At 40.7% G+C, this 13279-nt stretch overlaps 1 protein-coding gene across 2 annotated transcripts in view; it reads right to left on the reverse strand.

Moving 5' to 3' along the window:
- The window catches only part of RBMS1 (RNA binding motif single stranded interacting protein 1), a 183707-nt gene extending 170654 nt beyond the window's left edge, over positions 1–13053 (reverse strand). For both annotated transcript variants that reach the window (XM_056861060.1, XM_056861059.1), the window contains exon 1: positions 12919–13053. In XM_056861060.1, the coding sequence (XP_056717038.1) occupies positions 12919–12993 (75 nt within the window). In that variant the 5' untranslated portion in view covers positions 12994–13053. The remainder of the gene's footprint in view (positions 1–12918) is intronic.
- Between the last annotated feature and the right edge of the window lie 226 nt (positions 13054–13279).

Below are 13279 nucleotides of genomic sequence, written 5' to 3' on the forward strand. Positions count from 1 at the left end.
ATGGCATAATAAATGAGATCAAGGAAATAAAATATCAAATTACAGTAATGAAAAATGGCATGAATAAGATGGAATGTTCAGTTAAAAACAACACTGAAGAATTGAAAGGAGTTAAAATGGACATGAAATCTCAAGCGCAACAAATTGAAGCAATACGACTCCAGGAAGAGCGAGTGAAGGACCAACTAGCTGTTTTAGTTTGGACCTGCAACAGAGAGAATCTAACCTGCGTATACGTAATTTGCCTGAAAGACTAGGGGGCACCAGAAAGACTATCATAAGATCACTTGCTGACATATTTCATTTAAATGAACAAGAATTAAATTATGCAATAAACAAGATATACAGAATCCCCTCGTCAACTCGAGTACAGAAAACAAAAGCTAGAGAGATCTTGGTCTCCTTCTTTGACATCAGGATGAAAAATATCATTATGAAACTTCATTTGGAGAATCATCTAAGCGTAGATGAGACACCGTTAATAATACTCAAAGACATTCCTCGTCACCTGATTGAAAAGAGAGCCATCTATAAAGATTTTTCTGAGACACTGAGAAATAAGGGAATAAAATACAGCTGGTTGCTACCACAAGGACTTACCTTCACCTATAAACAAGTTAAACATGGCGTCAATTCGTTGGAAGATATCAAAAGCTTTTTGACAAGAAACAATGAGCTGTCAGACCATACTACAGGAATACAAGAGGAAGAATCAACAGCCCAATGAGAAATGGGTAAAGACTGTCACAGACAGGAGACCACTTCAAGAATGCATGCAGATGGCAACAGAAACTCCAGACTGAAGAAAAGGTTTAAAAAGAAGGGTTAAGAAAGCCGGAAGAATACTAATTTGACTCTTAATATGGGAAATGGGGGGGGGGGGTAGAGGAAAAATGATATCAACTTAATTTTTTGTTTGGGGGTACATAAAGTTTTTTTAGATCTAATCCATTTTATATGACAGAGATGAGTGACTGGAGAAAATAATGTTAATGTGTTTTGTTATGTCTCTGTTTCCATTTTTTAAATGATCTTATTCTTTTTTCTCTCTTTATTATTAATATTATATTATTATTGTTTATCAAAATGTATTAAATAAGGGGAAAGTATAATATTAAAATAATGACGTATAAGGATTAGAAAATATTAATACAAAGGAGATAGCAGATATTTGTAGGGATGGAGGAAGTTGGTGGAGAAGTAAATTATAATTAATTATATTTAATACTGAAGACATACACCTAATAATTGTTTAATTTTTTATCGATTCAAAGATTGATATATAGGATGTTTTGTCAAATGAGATGTATAGAAATTATTGAAATTTTATATATATATATATATATATATATATATATATATATATATATATATATATATATATATAAATTCTGCAAAGCCACTAAATGCAATAATAGGATATAGGCCATGATACCTGAAAAAGCTATTGTCTGTTTAGAGCAGCAAGCCTCTGTTCATTTGCTCAAAGCAAGTATACCGAAGGGGGTGGTGGCAAACCTCCTTAAGAGCTGGCGTGACCCCGCGCCAGCATAGATGCCACCTTATCCGAGCACCACTTTCCCCCACCACCAGCGCAGACATACTGGCATGGGGGGAGGGGCATTCCCAGGAGTGGAACTGCCTTTAGGCAGCTTCCACAGCCCTTTTGCCCTGGGAACACCCCCTTGAGCGGCAATGGGGCTGTGCCACCTTTTTTGGTGGTGCAGCCCCGTTTTGTGCTATGGGACATCTCCCCCTTTTTTCATTATTCTATTTTCAAAATCACTTTTTTTGTCTCCGTGGATCTACCCCCCCCCCCTCTTTCAGGACTGCGCTCTAAGAGATTAATCCTAAACAGATCTACTCAGAATCCTTACTCCATATAATCAATGAGGTTTACTCCCAGGAAAGGGTTCTTAATATTGGCTGTAAACTACTGAATTTCAGTATATAATTAGTATCAAGTTCTATTTTACTATTATGCTTAGATCTTTTTTTTCTATTTTTCCAATGTGAAAACAGAAAATTTTAGTGAGCACTGAAAAAAACCCCTCCTATGAAACATTTTTTCTTTTAGAATGAGTGTAATGCTATTAAAGACAAGGCGGGCAAGTCAATTTTTAAAAACTATTTGGTTTATTACTTTTAAAACTGAGTGTTCAAAAGAAGTCATCTTTTCATTGCAACAAAGTAAGATTAATCCTATAAGTTTCTACTTATTTTTTGAAAGAATTTGGCTTAAAATAGGCATTATTTAAGTGAATATTTTATGGTTATTTTGAACTGTTATTTCTCCTCTGCAGTATATGACGGGTTTTTCTAGATTGTGAGTTCTCTGTGTTCTTTTGATTGGGTTAGTATTTTGCCTGAATACTATTAGATTAAATATTGTGATATATCCTAGCAATTGTGTTTTGTGCAAGCCAAGGATATTCATATTTTACTGAGGCCATTGTTAGGGGAAGAAAATAATGCACATGAATTTTTCATACTAATATGCCACATTGGATCTTGCAGATTTATTCCACTAGCAAAGGTGCTATCCTCCAATGGAACAAGCCCTCTCCTGATGCAAGAAATATATACTGGTTAAGAAATTACAATGGGCATCAATCTAAAACACAATAATTCTGCTGAATTTGTTGCTCCAACACTTCCCAGAATAAAATGTTTACCTAAAACTTAGTAGTCTAGTCACAGCAAATCTGACAGTTGAGTGGGCGGCCCAAATGTTATGTTCTAGCAGCTAGAGGGTTTTATGTCTTGCATTCATTTTCTAGCCTGGAACAGCCAATTTAAAAAGATCTGCATTCACTCAGCACCTTTTGGTTCACAGTTTGTTTGCTTGTTTCTTTTAAAAAGCAGACTCACAGCTACTACAGGGTTGGGAATGAAAAGAAAGAAAGAAAGAAAGAAAGAAAGAAAGAAAGAAAGAAAGAAAGAAAGAAAGAAAGAAAGAAAGAAAGAAAGAAAGAAAGAAAGACAGACAGACAGACAGACAGACAGACAGACAGACAGACAGACAGACAATCTGAACATGGTTTTTAACAGACCACTTATTCTAACCCAATTAACTGTGCAATCCTGAAGGGGGGGCTTCTCAAGAGCTGGTGTGACCCTCTACACCGGCGTGCCACTCTGGGCCATTCAGAGTGGCATGAACACCGGCACAGGGTGATTTATGCCAGTACTGTGGAGCAGTGAAGCAGAGCAAGCCTCCTGTGCCGTTGCTGGCTCTCCGGCATTGGTTTTCCAATGCGATACCTCGCGCCAGCATCCAGGGGGGCATTCCCGGGGGTCGAGCTGCTTTTAGGCAGCTTCTAAACCCCTTTTGCCCCCAGGGAACCAGCCATTTTGCAGCTGTCTAGTTATGCCTGTAAAATAGCTGGCGCAGCCCCATGGAATGCAATGGGTGAGTTTCATGGGGTTGTATTTTTAAAGCTGTTTTAATTTTATTTTTTCCAGCCGGGAAGCCTCTCAAGAGGCGGCACGGCTGTGCTGTTCCTGGCTGTAGTCCAACTACCCCCCCTTCAGGAATGGGCTGCCCCTCCCCTTTTCCAAAAGTCAGATGGAAAAACAGGATTTTACAAATAAATAGTTCTGCAGATACAGATTATATATACTTTGTGGCACAGTTCAGTTACTTAATCATTGTAACTCACGTACCGACATCTGGAAGAGCATATAGTTAAACGCATGAGCTATGAGATAGGAAGTCCACCCACTCAGAATCTCAGCTCGATTATAAAGTCATTCAGTAATGGTTCAGGCGCTACCTTTCAGCCTCAGCCAACCACACTGGCTTGCAGAGCACTGTAAGAAATTACGGGACCTATGTATGAGAAGTACTTTGACCTCCTAGGAAAAATACCATATAGATACTATTGTGCTTATTATGCTGAACTGAGCAACATCTAAAGAAATACATGATGAACAGGGCAATCCTATACAGATTTACTGCACTTAAAATGCTGATTTTAATGTCCTTAGACAGGAATAACATAGCATAGGATTGTACTATAAATAGATCATCCCTAACCTGGATGGCCTAGGCTAGCCTGATCTCGTCAGATCTTAGAAGCTAAGAAGGTCAGCCCTGGTTAGTATTTGGATGGGAGACCACCAAGAAATGTCAGGGTTGTTGTGCAGAGGAAGGCAATGGCAAACCACCTCTGTTAGTCTCTTGCTTTTAAAACCTACAAGGTTGCATAAACCAGCTGCAACTTGACAGCACTTTACACACACATACATAAGTAGATAAATATTAAATGCAGTTGCCCCAATCCAACATAAAGGGAAGAAACTTGTGCACTGAAATCAATTGGCTTAAACACATCACAGCCTTTGTTGGACTGTCACAAGCCTGTGTCAGACCTTCTTTATGCAACCAGTTAACTTGAGAAAGCGACTTATCTGCTTCACCCTCTGATGTCTGGGGGTAAATTAGATATTAGTAAAAGTCAAAAGCAAGTACGAGGGCCATCTTACAATATATCTAGTAGGATGGAATAAGATAATTCCAGGGACAGTAGCCATGTTGGTCTGTTTGCAGTGAAATACAACAAAAGTCCAGTAGTACATTAAAAACTAACAAAATTTCCAGCAGAAACACAATCTGGATCTCCTTTTAAAAACTCTAGGTATTCCAGGATAGTCTTGTATCCATTTACATCAGTGGTGCAAATCATGAAGCTCATTCTGGAATAAACTTTGTTGGTCTTTAAAATGTCACTGTTCTATTGGAATAGCCTTGTCACTTACCTAGAATTGGAACTAAAAATTCAAAGCAAACCACTAATGGCTTGATACACTGAATAAGTATAAGGACATCAGAAATTGTAAAGGCCTTTGAAATGATGTACTGTGCCATTAACAGTGGCATCCTAAGCAGAATTTACACCCTTCTATGTCTATGGATGTCCAATGTTATACACAGGTATAATGCTTAGGACTGCACTTTTAGACTTCCAAGAAGGTTCACTGTCACCATCACATGTGGAAATTCAGTGCTGTCTCTCACCAATATGGGTGCACACGTGATCATGCCAGTCTCTGAAGACTGAAGTGACATTGTCCCACAAATTCTGAAGAGGGGTTAAACATACCAAAGAGTTGCTGCAGGTAGGTAGGAAGCAAACCAATGTAGACCAGAGAGGAATGCAATCACAGACAACTCCTTCACAGGACAAGACATGGCTTTAGCATTCTTTCACAGGGATGGAATAACTTGGGACCTCGTCAGTCTTTGGTAGGTTGGGTTTTGTGCCTTGGGGAGAGCTTGGCAGGTCTTCCTCAGCACTACTTTTAAGGAGTATGGCTTCAGAACAGATGCAAGTGGGACAGTTTGTTTTGTTTCCAGATGTGAACCACAGTGGGGCATATGAAAGGAAAAAGAAAGGCAAGATAGCGTTTCCTCCAGGCAAACTTAGAATATGGTCATCTACACAGATGAGGTGGTTATGATGGCTTAGATTAACACCAACTTTTTGTCCTCAGTAAAGCTAGGGTCTGGTGTATCTGGTGTATCCCATATCAGTCTCCAGTATTTCATCAGGGGTTTATGGAACCACTGATTCAACATTAGAAATCATATACCTTAAAGAGAAAGATGATCTAGAAGGAGCTGCTTAAACTATAAAAGACAAACACGTGAATAGGCTATGGAACTTCTATGTAAAGAACAGATACAGGCATGAAGCTCTTCCAACTAGAATAGAGATCCCCAATCTTTTTGAGCCTGCAGGTATATTTGGAATTCCGACATTGCATGGTGAATGCAGCAACAAAATGGATGCCACAAAATGGCTGCCAGAGGAGGTAGAACCAAACAAAAAATGATTGCCATGGCTTAACTTCAGTAACACGATGTAGATCCTTGTGCTGTGGTGGCAGTTGTTGCCAAAGCAACATTTTTAAAAATGTACACAGCCAATCAAATCTCCAATAGTTAATCAGAAGCCTTGCTGGGCAAAAGGCCTACCTGGTCCCACCCCCTTCCTAAAAACACTTGGCGGGCACCAGATATAACAGTAGTTGCTGGAACCAAATTCTGACACGGAAGAACATACAGTTTAACATACACAAACACACATGAACACATGAAGCTGCCTTATACTGAATCAAACCATTGGTCCATCAAGGTTAGTATTGTCTACTCAGATGGGCAGCAGCTCTCTAGAGTCTCATGCTGAGGTCTTCTACATCACCTACTGTCCGGTCCTTTTAGCAGGCGATGCCAGGAATAGAACCTGGGACCTTCTGCATTCAAAGCAGAGGCTCTTCCACTGAGCCAAAGCTGTATGGATGAAACATTGCCATCTGCCAAGGATGACCAATTGGCAATCAATGGCTACATCCAGCACAATCATCACTTTTATCTAAGCCCCAGTGATCCTGTATTTGAAATCAATGTTGACTAAAATGTTCCCCATAATTTAATTCCTAACCATGTTCAAAAATTGGGTTGCGTGTTTAAAACAGAGTTAATACATTTGGTTTTGTGTAAAAAGGTGTCCTGGTAAATAACGAAAATTGTTCTAAACCCTGAAAAAAATGGAGCTCTTTGGAGCCCCTGTCTGGAGAATAGACTGGCCCAATATGTGGAATTAGCCGTCCCTGGTCTAGATTAACAGCTGTTGTTCTTTATGGTAGAATATCTTAATACAGCTGTTTCTTCATTCCCAATAACATGTAGGAGAAACAAAAGTTACTGAGTATCTTTTCAGCCTGATAATGAGTATCTTTTCAAAGGGATCTCTGCGTTGCATTCCTTTTAAATATTATGAAAATTATTCCAATTAGAATTAATTCAGATCAGTTTTATAGCAGTCTGGTGCACAGTCACTAAATTATAGCTAAAAAGCAATTGTTGATGTTGGTCATTGAAAAAAATGTTAATTGAGGCACAGGACTATCCTCAAATTCACATAGCGATATTGAAATGCTTGAATTTTCTATACAACGTGTTGAAGTAAAACATACATTCTTATGGGCATTCTGCAATCCTGTTTCAAGGGTTGCAACAGCCATAGTGCAATGCTAAGTAAAGTATAACCTTCTAAGTCCATTGACGTTAATGGGTTTAGAAGGATGTGGCTCAGTTTAGGATTGCATTGTAAGCCACCCAGAGGTTTCACTTTAAAAGTTATTATCTACTCTCTTTATATTTATACTCCCTCCCAAAAAAGGTACTTTATTTAATGTGTCTACTTATTCTAGGCACTACACTGCAGTAACCAGGGTGGGGGAGGGGTAGACTCACTTTACCAGTGCCATTATAGTACAATATCATAGCATAGTTTACCCAATGATAGAGTCCTGATGTGGAGACAAAGATCATTTATGCATGGTTGGTTTGTCTCACGATCCTCCTGAGATAGTCTTGGTTCTCTGCGGGGATTATGCATGATGTTCTCCTCCCTGGGGGCTCAGCTCACTTCCCTACGACTTCCCTGGGTTTTCCAATTCCTGTTTTATCCCGGAAGTAAGTTTTCGAGCTTATCTCAGTTACTGGAAGGTGCATAGTCAACTCGCGGGTCAATCCTCCCACGCCCCAATATGCCCCCCATTCTCCAAATCCTCCTCCAAATCCTCATCCAGCCATTCCCCCCCCCCATGCCCTAGGAAGCCATACTTGAGACAGAGGGGGCCATGTGGTTGCCTCCTTCTATGGGCACCTTTTTTCTTCTGCTGCTGGTCTGATGGCATATCAATAGAGCATTAAATCATCTAAAATATTACTCAGAATTGCAGAGAGAGGCAGCAGAGGAAGAGGATCATATGCTCGCTCCCTCCTCCCCCTGGCTGCCTCACTCTGTGATTTTGATTAGTGTTTTAGATGATTTAACGCTATATTTATATGCCATCAGACCAGCAGTGGAAAAATGTGCTCAGATAAGAACTTTTCCCCTCCCCATAGTGTCTTCTCCTGTCTGTTTCAAATTGTGTTCACAGAATCACACACGAGTAGAGAATCTCCCTCCCCCTTTTCCTATTTTGAGTTGAGCTACGTTTTCAATGTGCGGGGACTCAGACGCTTATGGATTTTGGCTGGTGATGCTACAGTATTCTATTTTGAAAAATAGGTTGTGAAATGGCCACTCGTGGGGGAAGAAGGGGAGGGGGCAGGGTGTCATTATTATTACAGTAAGCACTACAGCCAATTACAAAACAGCATTTTCAAGGGGCGGGGATTCAGACACTTCCAGATTTCTGCTTGTTATTATGCAGTTCTTCTGAGACTTCACAACAAGCCACACCATGCATAAGGTTTTCTGATCTCGGGATATAAAAGTGTGAGACAAGAGAGGGATGAGCCAGGGTCAAATTAACCATGCATAAAAGGCCAAAGGCAAAAGCCTAAATAAATCCTTGTACTATGAATTAACATTTTAATTCTCAAGTAGCCTTAGAGGACCTTTTCTCACTGAATATTCAGTCATAGTTTCTACCAAGGGGAACTCATATTAAGTTCATGCTTTAATAGTGTAGGTCATAAAGGGCTTGTTTGCACGTTGAATTGGTTTAGCCACCGCTAGGAGAGTCTGCACTTGGCCATGTGCAAGAAGCAACTAAGCCAGCTCCTCCTTAGACCCCTGTTGGTTGCATTTATTTCCAACTCCTACTTTACTAGTGCGGATCAGCAATGCAAGTTAAAAATCCCTCTCCTGTTTTCATGAATTTGGGACACAGTTATTGTGATAGAACTCCTGTTCATTCTGTTTCTATTGTTAAAATGGATCATGAAATTTTCTTAGCAATATAAATATCATGGACACAATCCGGCCAAAACTGGGTCCCATTATCTTCAATGGGGAAAAAATAGCAGTGCTATTCTAAGCAGCATTATGCTTTTATAAATCCACTGAAGTCAATGGGTTTAGAAGGGTGAAACTTTGCTTAGGACCGCACTTAAAACACTTGTTGAGTTCTCCCATTGAAATCAACAGGACTTAAAAATGTGTAACTTTGTCCAATGAAATCTTTCCCCTTCCCTATAACTTATTTTAAAACAGACTTCTTTTATTGAGGTAGACGGTGGAGACTCGCTATGCAAAAAATACATATGACTGGATCTTTCCATTTTGGGAGGATCTACAATAGTTGGCATTAAGTTGGTAGGAGGGAACTGGAGGCCACTGAATCACAGTAGCTTATACTACCTACTGCACCTGTCTCAAACTATTTTGCAGAAATAATGAGAATTGTTCATGACCAGTTGCAATGAAATACATTAAAATGGTGATTGTGTCATCGCGGCCCTTTCATACATTTCAAATCAAGTGAACTCATTTAGTCATTAAAATATCATATAAGAATACTTGACCTTACAAGAACACTAGATTTCACCCCCCTGCAGTTTTATAATGAATATTATTGCTACTGTGACTGTAATCTTTAAACTAATTTCATTGACTGTACATTGTTAATTCATTTGTTTTGGGGTAGCTACATAACTTTAACTTAGATCTTCTTTAAAGACAAGTTCTCGTTAGGTTACATTATGCCGGAATGTGCTATGTAAAACCTGTGGAACAATATTGCTGCTGTCTGACAAAGGCACTCAAACTACTGGAGTATTTAAACCTATCATTGGCTGTTACCGCACTAGGTATTCCCAGCGATGTATCAAGAGTTTGGAAATGTTATAAAAAATCTGTTTGCACTTTCAATGTATTCCCAGCGATGTATTAAGAGTTTGAAACTGTTATAAAAAATACTGTTCACACTTTGTTTGGCCCCTTTAGCTGTGAAGACGTCTTCCAACCATTTTTTAGCCGTGGCATCCAAAAACCCTTTTAAAGTGATGTTTTTTATAACATTTTCAAACTTTTAATACATCGCTGGGAATACATAATGCAGTAACCCCCTTAGTGAGAGCCCTTTTTAAGCTGAACTACAATGCAAATGAGCCTTTGTGGATGAAAGCAATTTGCATACATGTTCAGACCAGATTTATGTAGAGACAAGAAACTGCTTACTTATGCTACTAAATTACATAAAGTAGCTGTCTGTCTTTTTCCAACTGCAACAGCCTATGCTTTTCTTCCCTTTAAATAAACCCTCACCAACAGGATGTCAATGAAACAGGAAATTTGGATACAATCGTTATATCTAGGCATCCATAGATGTAGGTCAAATGGATATGTGCGCCGCTCTTATGAAACAGAGATGAAGACTAATGTGATTTTAGACTATAATTTTATAGGAATGACTACAAGACATGTTTTGAAGATGTCACGGACTATAGTATAAATCAATATTAAATACTTTATTCAGGAAGCACACTTTCAGAAAATGGTCCTTTAAGGCTTTTCTCTAGATCATACCCTAATTACAAGCACTAGCTTATTACAGTTTATCTCCCTCTTCAATTATTTACAGGGCAAAAAGGCAAGAAGGGCTGCATTAGCTGTATTAAAATATTATGCACTTGGTTTTTCTATTATTAATGGCATACAAAAATAACTCAATGTAACATATTCCTATGCAAGAGTGCTTTTTTTTTCACCTTCATGTATTTATTTTTCATAAAGTGACATGTTGAAGAGTACAAAATAATATCCTTTAGGCACCCATTCTGCATTACAGAAGCAATAAGGTTGCAATCCATCAAAGCTGGTATTGTAAGCATGCTTACTTGGAAGTAAGTCCTGTTAAAATCATATATGTACATGTTAAAAGAAATGTTGCTCTGATAATATCATAAAGGTAAAGGTCCCCTCTGCAAGCACCGGGTCATTCCTGACCCATGGGGTGACGTCACATCCCGATGTTTACTAGGCAGACTTTGTTTACGAGGTGGTTTGCCAGTGCCTTCCCCAGTCATCTTCCCTTTACCCCCAGCAAGCTGGGTACTCATTTTACCGACCTCGGAAGAATGGAAGGCTGAGTCAACCTTGAGCCGGCTACCTGAAACCAACTTCCGTTGGGATCGAACTTAGGTCGTGAAAATATCATACAGAACGTCTAAAACACTTCCCATGTTATAGTATCACAAATGGCTGGACTTGAAGCATCAGATAATGCGGGTACCTTTAAAAACTTGAGGTCACTTTGGACTAAATATGGCTACTCAACAAGTTAATGGTGAAAGTGACCTGATTCCTATCAAGAATTTGCCAGCTTCAAAGCAACTCCTCCTTGGGTTGATACTGACACCAAGCAAAAGATGTTGCACATCCATGCTATTCAAAACAGAAGGCCAAAGGCCTCCTAAAGAGGCACATGCAGTTGCCACGAAAGGCGTGAGCTCCTTCTCGTTTCCCCTTATCATAGGCTCAGAATTTCTGCCTACTTGCTATAGTCTGGCTTTGCTCCATTTTATAACGAACAGGCAAGAATGAAAAACTTGAGTTGCTTTCCTTAAGTCACAACCATAATGCTCTAGGTAGCTGCAATTTGCAAATGGTTCTTGAGAACCCTTCCAGGTTTTACTTATCTTATAGTAAAAGGCTTAAAATCAGGGGACTGTTGAAGATGAATTGCGCCTACTCTTTAGGATATATTCCCAAAGCAGTGCAATCAGGAGATTGCCTGTTTTCAACAACAAAGACCTGAGGTTCCAACTATTCTCAGCATCCTTCTGAAATTGTCAGCATTCAAAACGAACGCTGACATTCATGGAATTTGGGGCACTTACTGTAACAAAAACGTATCTGCTAGAACACCACAACTGTAACTGGCAACGTTCACTCATTGTATGACTTGTGCGTCATGTGTGATGCTGGTAGCTACAGAACATCTAGGATGCTAAATATTCCAGACAGTTGATCCAATCAGCCCTGTATTTGCCAGTTTGCAGCGTGTTACTAGAGCAGTGATACAGGCTGGCCTTGGAGATTCCACCGACATCTGTAGGCAAATTCACATGCATGGCAAGCGGTGGCAAACACACATACAAAAAACTCCGAACCACAAATCTGCTTGTTGTCAAACCAGAGATGATGTTGTACTTCCACTGAAAGTTTTCCCTAACACCATTTCTACTTTTTTTTGAGAAATCAAGGACAGAAGAAATACAGCCGAGTTTCCTTAAAACATAAGCCACAATCAATTTCAATTTTAAAACAAGCCAGCTAATATTTACATTTATAAAACCTATATATTTTTTAAATTAAAAATGCATCAATTTAAAACTCCACTTTCAATTCATTTGCAGCAGTTTCGAGAGTTAAAGGTAGCCTAAGGTTAAGCTGGAAGTTACAATACACAAATAAAAGGACAGAAGCAATGGTTGAACTTAAATCCCATTTTGTTTCGGTATAGAATAAAGATGTCAAGGGTGACAGAAGGAAGGCTTCACTAAATTCCCAAGAAAGGGGGAGGGGGGAAAGAGTGAAATACCCATCACTGCACTGATCTCTATTTAACATTGGGAGAGGGGGAGGGGGAAAGGGAGAAAAAAAGGGATATAGCTTAGAATATGGCTCAGAAGTAGGTGAAAAAAATCGAATCTTCTCGGGAAGAAGAATGAGGGGAGAAAGGGAGGGAGAAAGGAGAGGAGGGAGAGTGAACGGGGTGGGTGGGGGTGGATGGAAAAGACAGGGTAGGCAGGAGGAAGGGGGGGAAATCAGGAGATGCCCACACAAAAAGGGAAAGGTGTGCTAGCCAGAGAAGAAGGGTACAAGAGGCGGTCGTGTAGCTACAGTCCTTCTTCCTCTCCCCAAACACACACAGCACATATCCCAAGAGGGAGCAGAGCAGGCAGTGTCAGGAAGGGGCTGCAGACTCTTTCCTGTGTGTGCGCGCGCGCGCCCCCGCCTGTAACCCGATGCCATTCCCCAAGAGCCCCCCCCCCCGCTCCCCGGCTATAGTTAGCAAGCCTGCAAACTGCAGCCCAGCCCAGCCGCCCCCCCCCCCCCGCCCTTCCCCTTCCCCTGGCGAGGAAGCCAGGCAGTCAGCCCGGCGGCACCCTACCTTCGCCTGCAGATACTGGGGGTAGTAGTAGGTGGTGTACTGGGGGTACATCTGCTGTTTCCACACTTTGCCCATGAAGCTGGAATAAGACAGCCCGCAGCGGAGGGATGAGGGGAGGGCACTTGACAGGGGGGAGGGGGGTCCGGAGAACGAGGCGGGGGAGGGGAGCCCCTCTTGGCTCTCGCGCGCTCCTTCTCTCCAAAGGTTCCCCCCGGTCTCGCCTCTGTCTTCCCGGCGGCGGCGGCGGCGGCTCCTCCTTCCTCAGCTGCGCCCAGACCTTCCTCCTCCTGCACTCAAAGGCGGCGGCAGAAAGAGTCTGCAGAGGGCACCGAGGACAAGAGCTCCGTCTCCCCCTCTCTCT

Source organism: Euleptes europaea, chromosome 15 (genome assembly GCF_029931775.1).
Source record: "Euleptes europaea isolate rEulEur1 chromosome 15, rEulEur1.hap1, whole genome shotgun sequence".
Lineage (NCBI taxonomy): Eukaryota > Metazoa > Chordata > Lepidosauria > Squamata > Sphaerodactylidae > Euleptes > Euleptes europaea.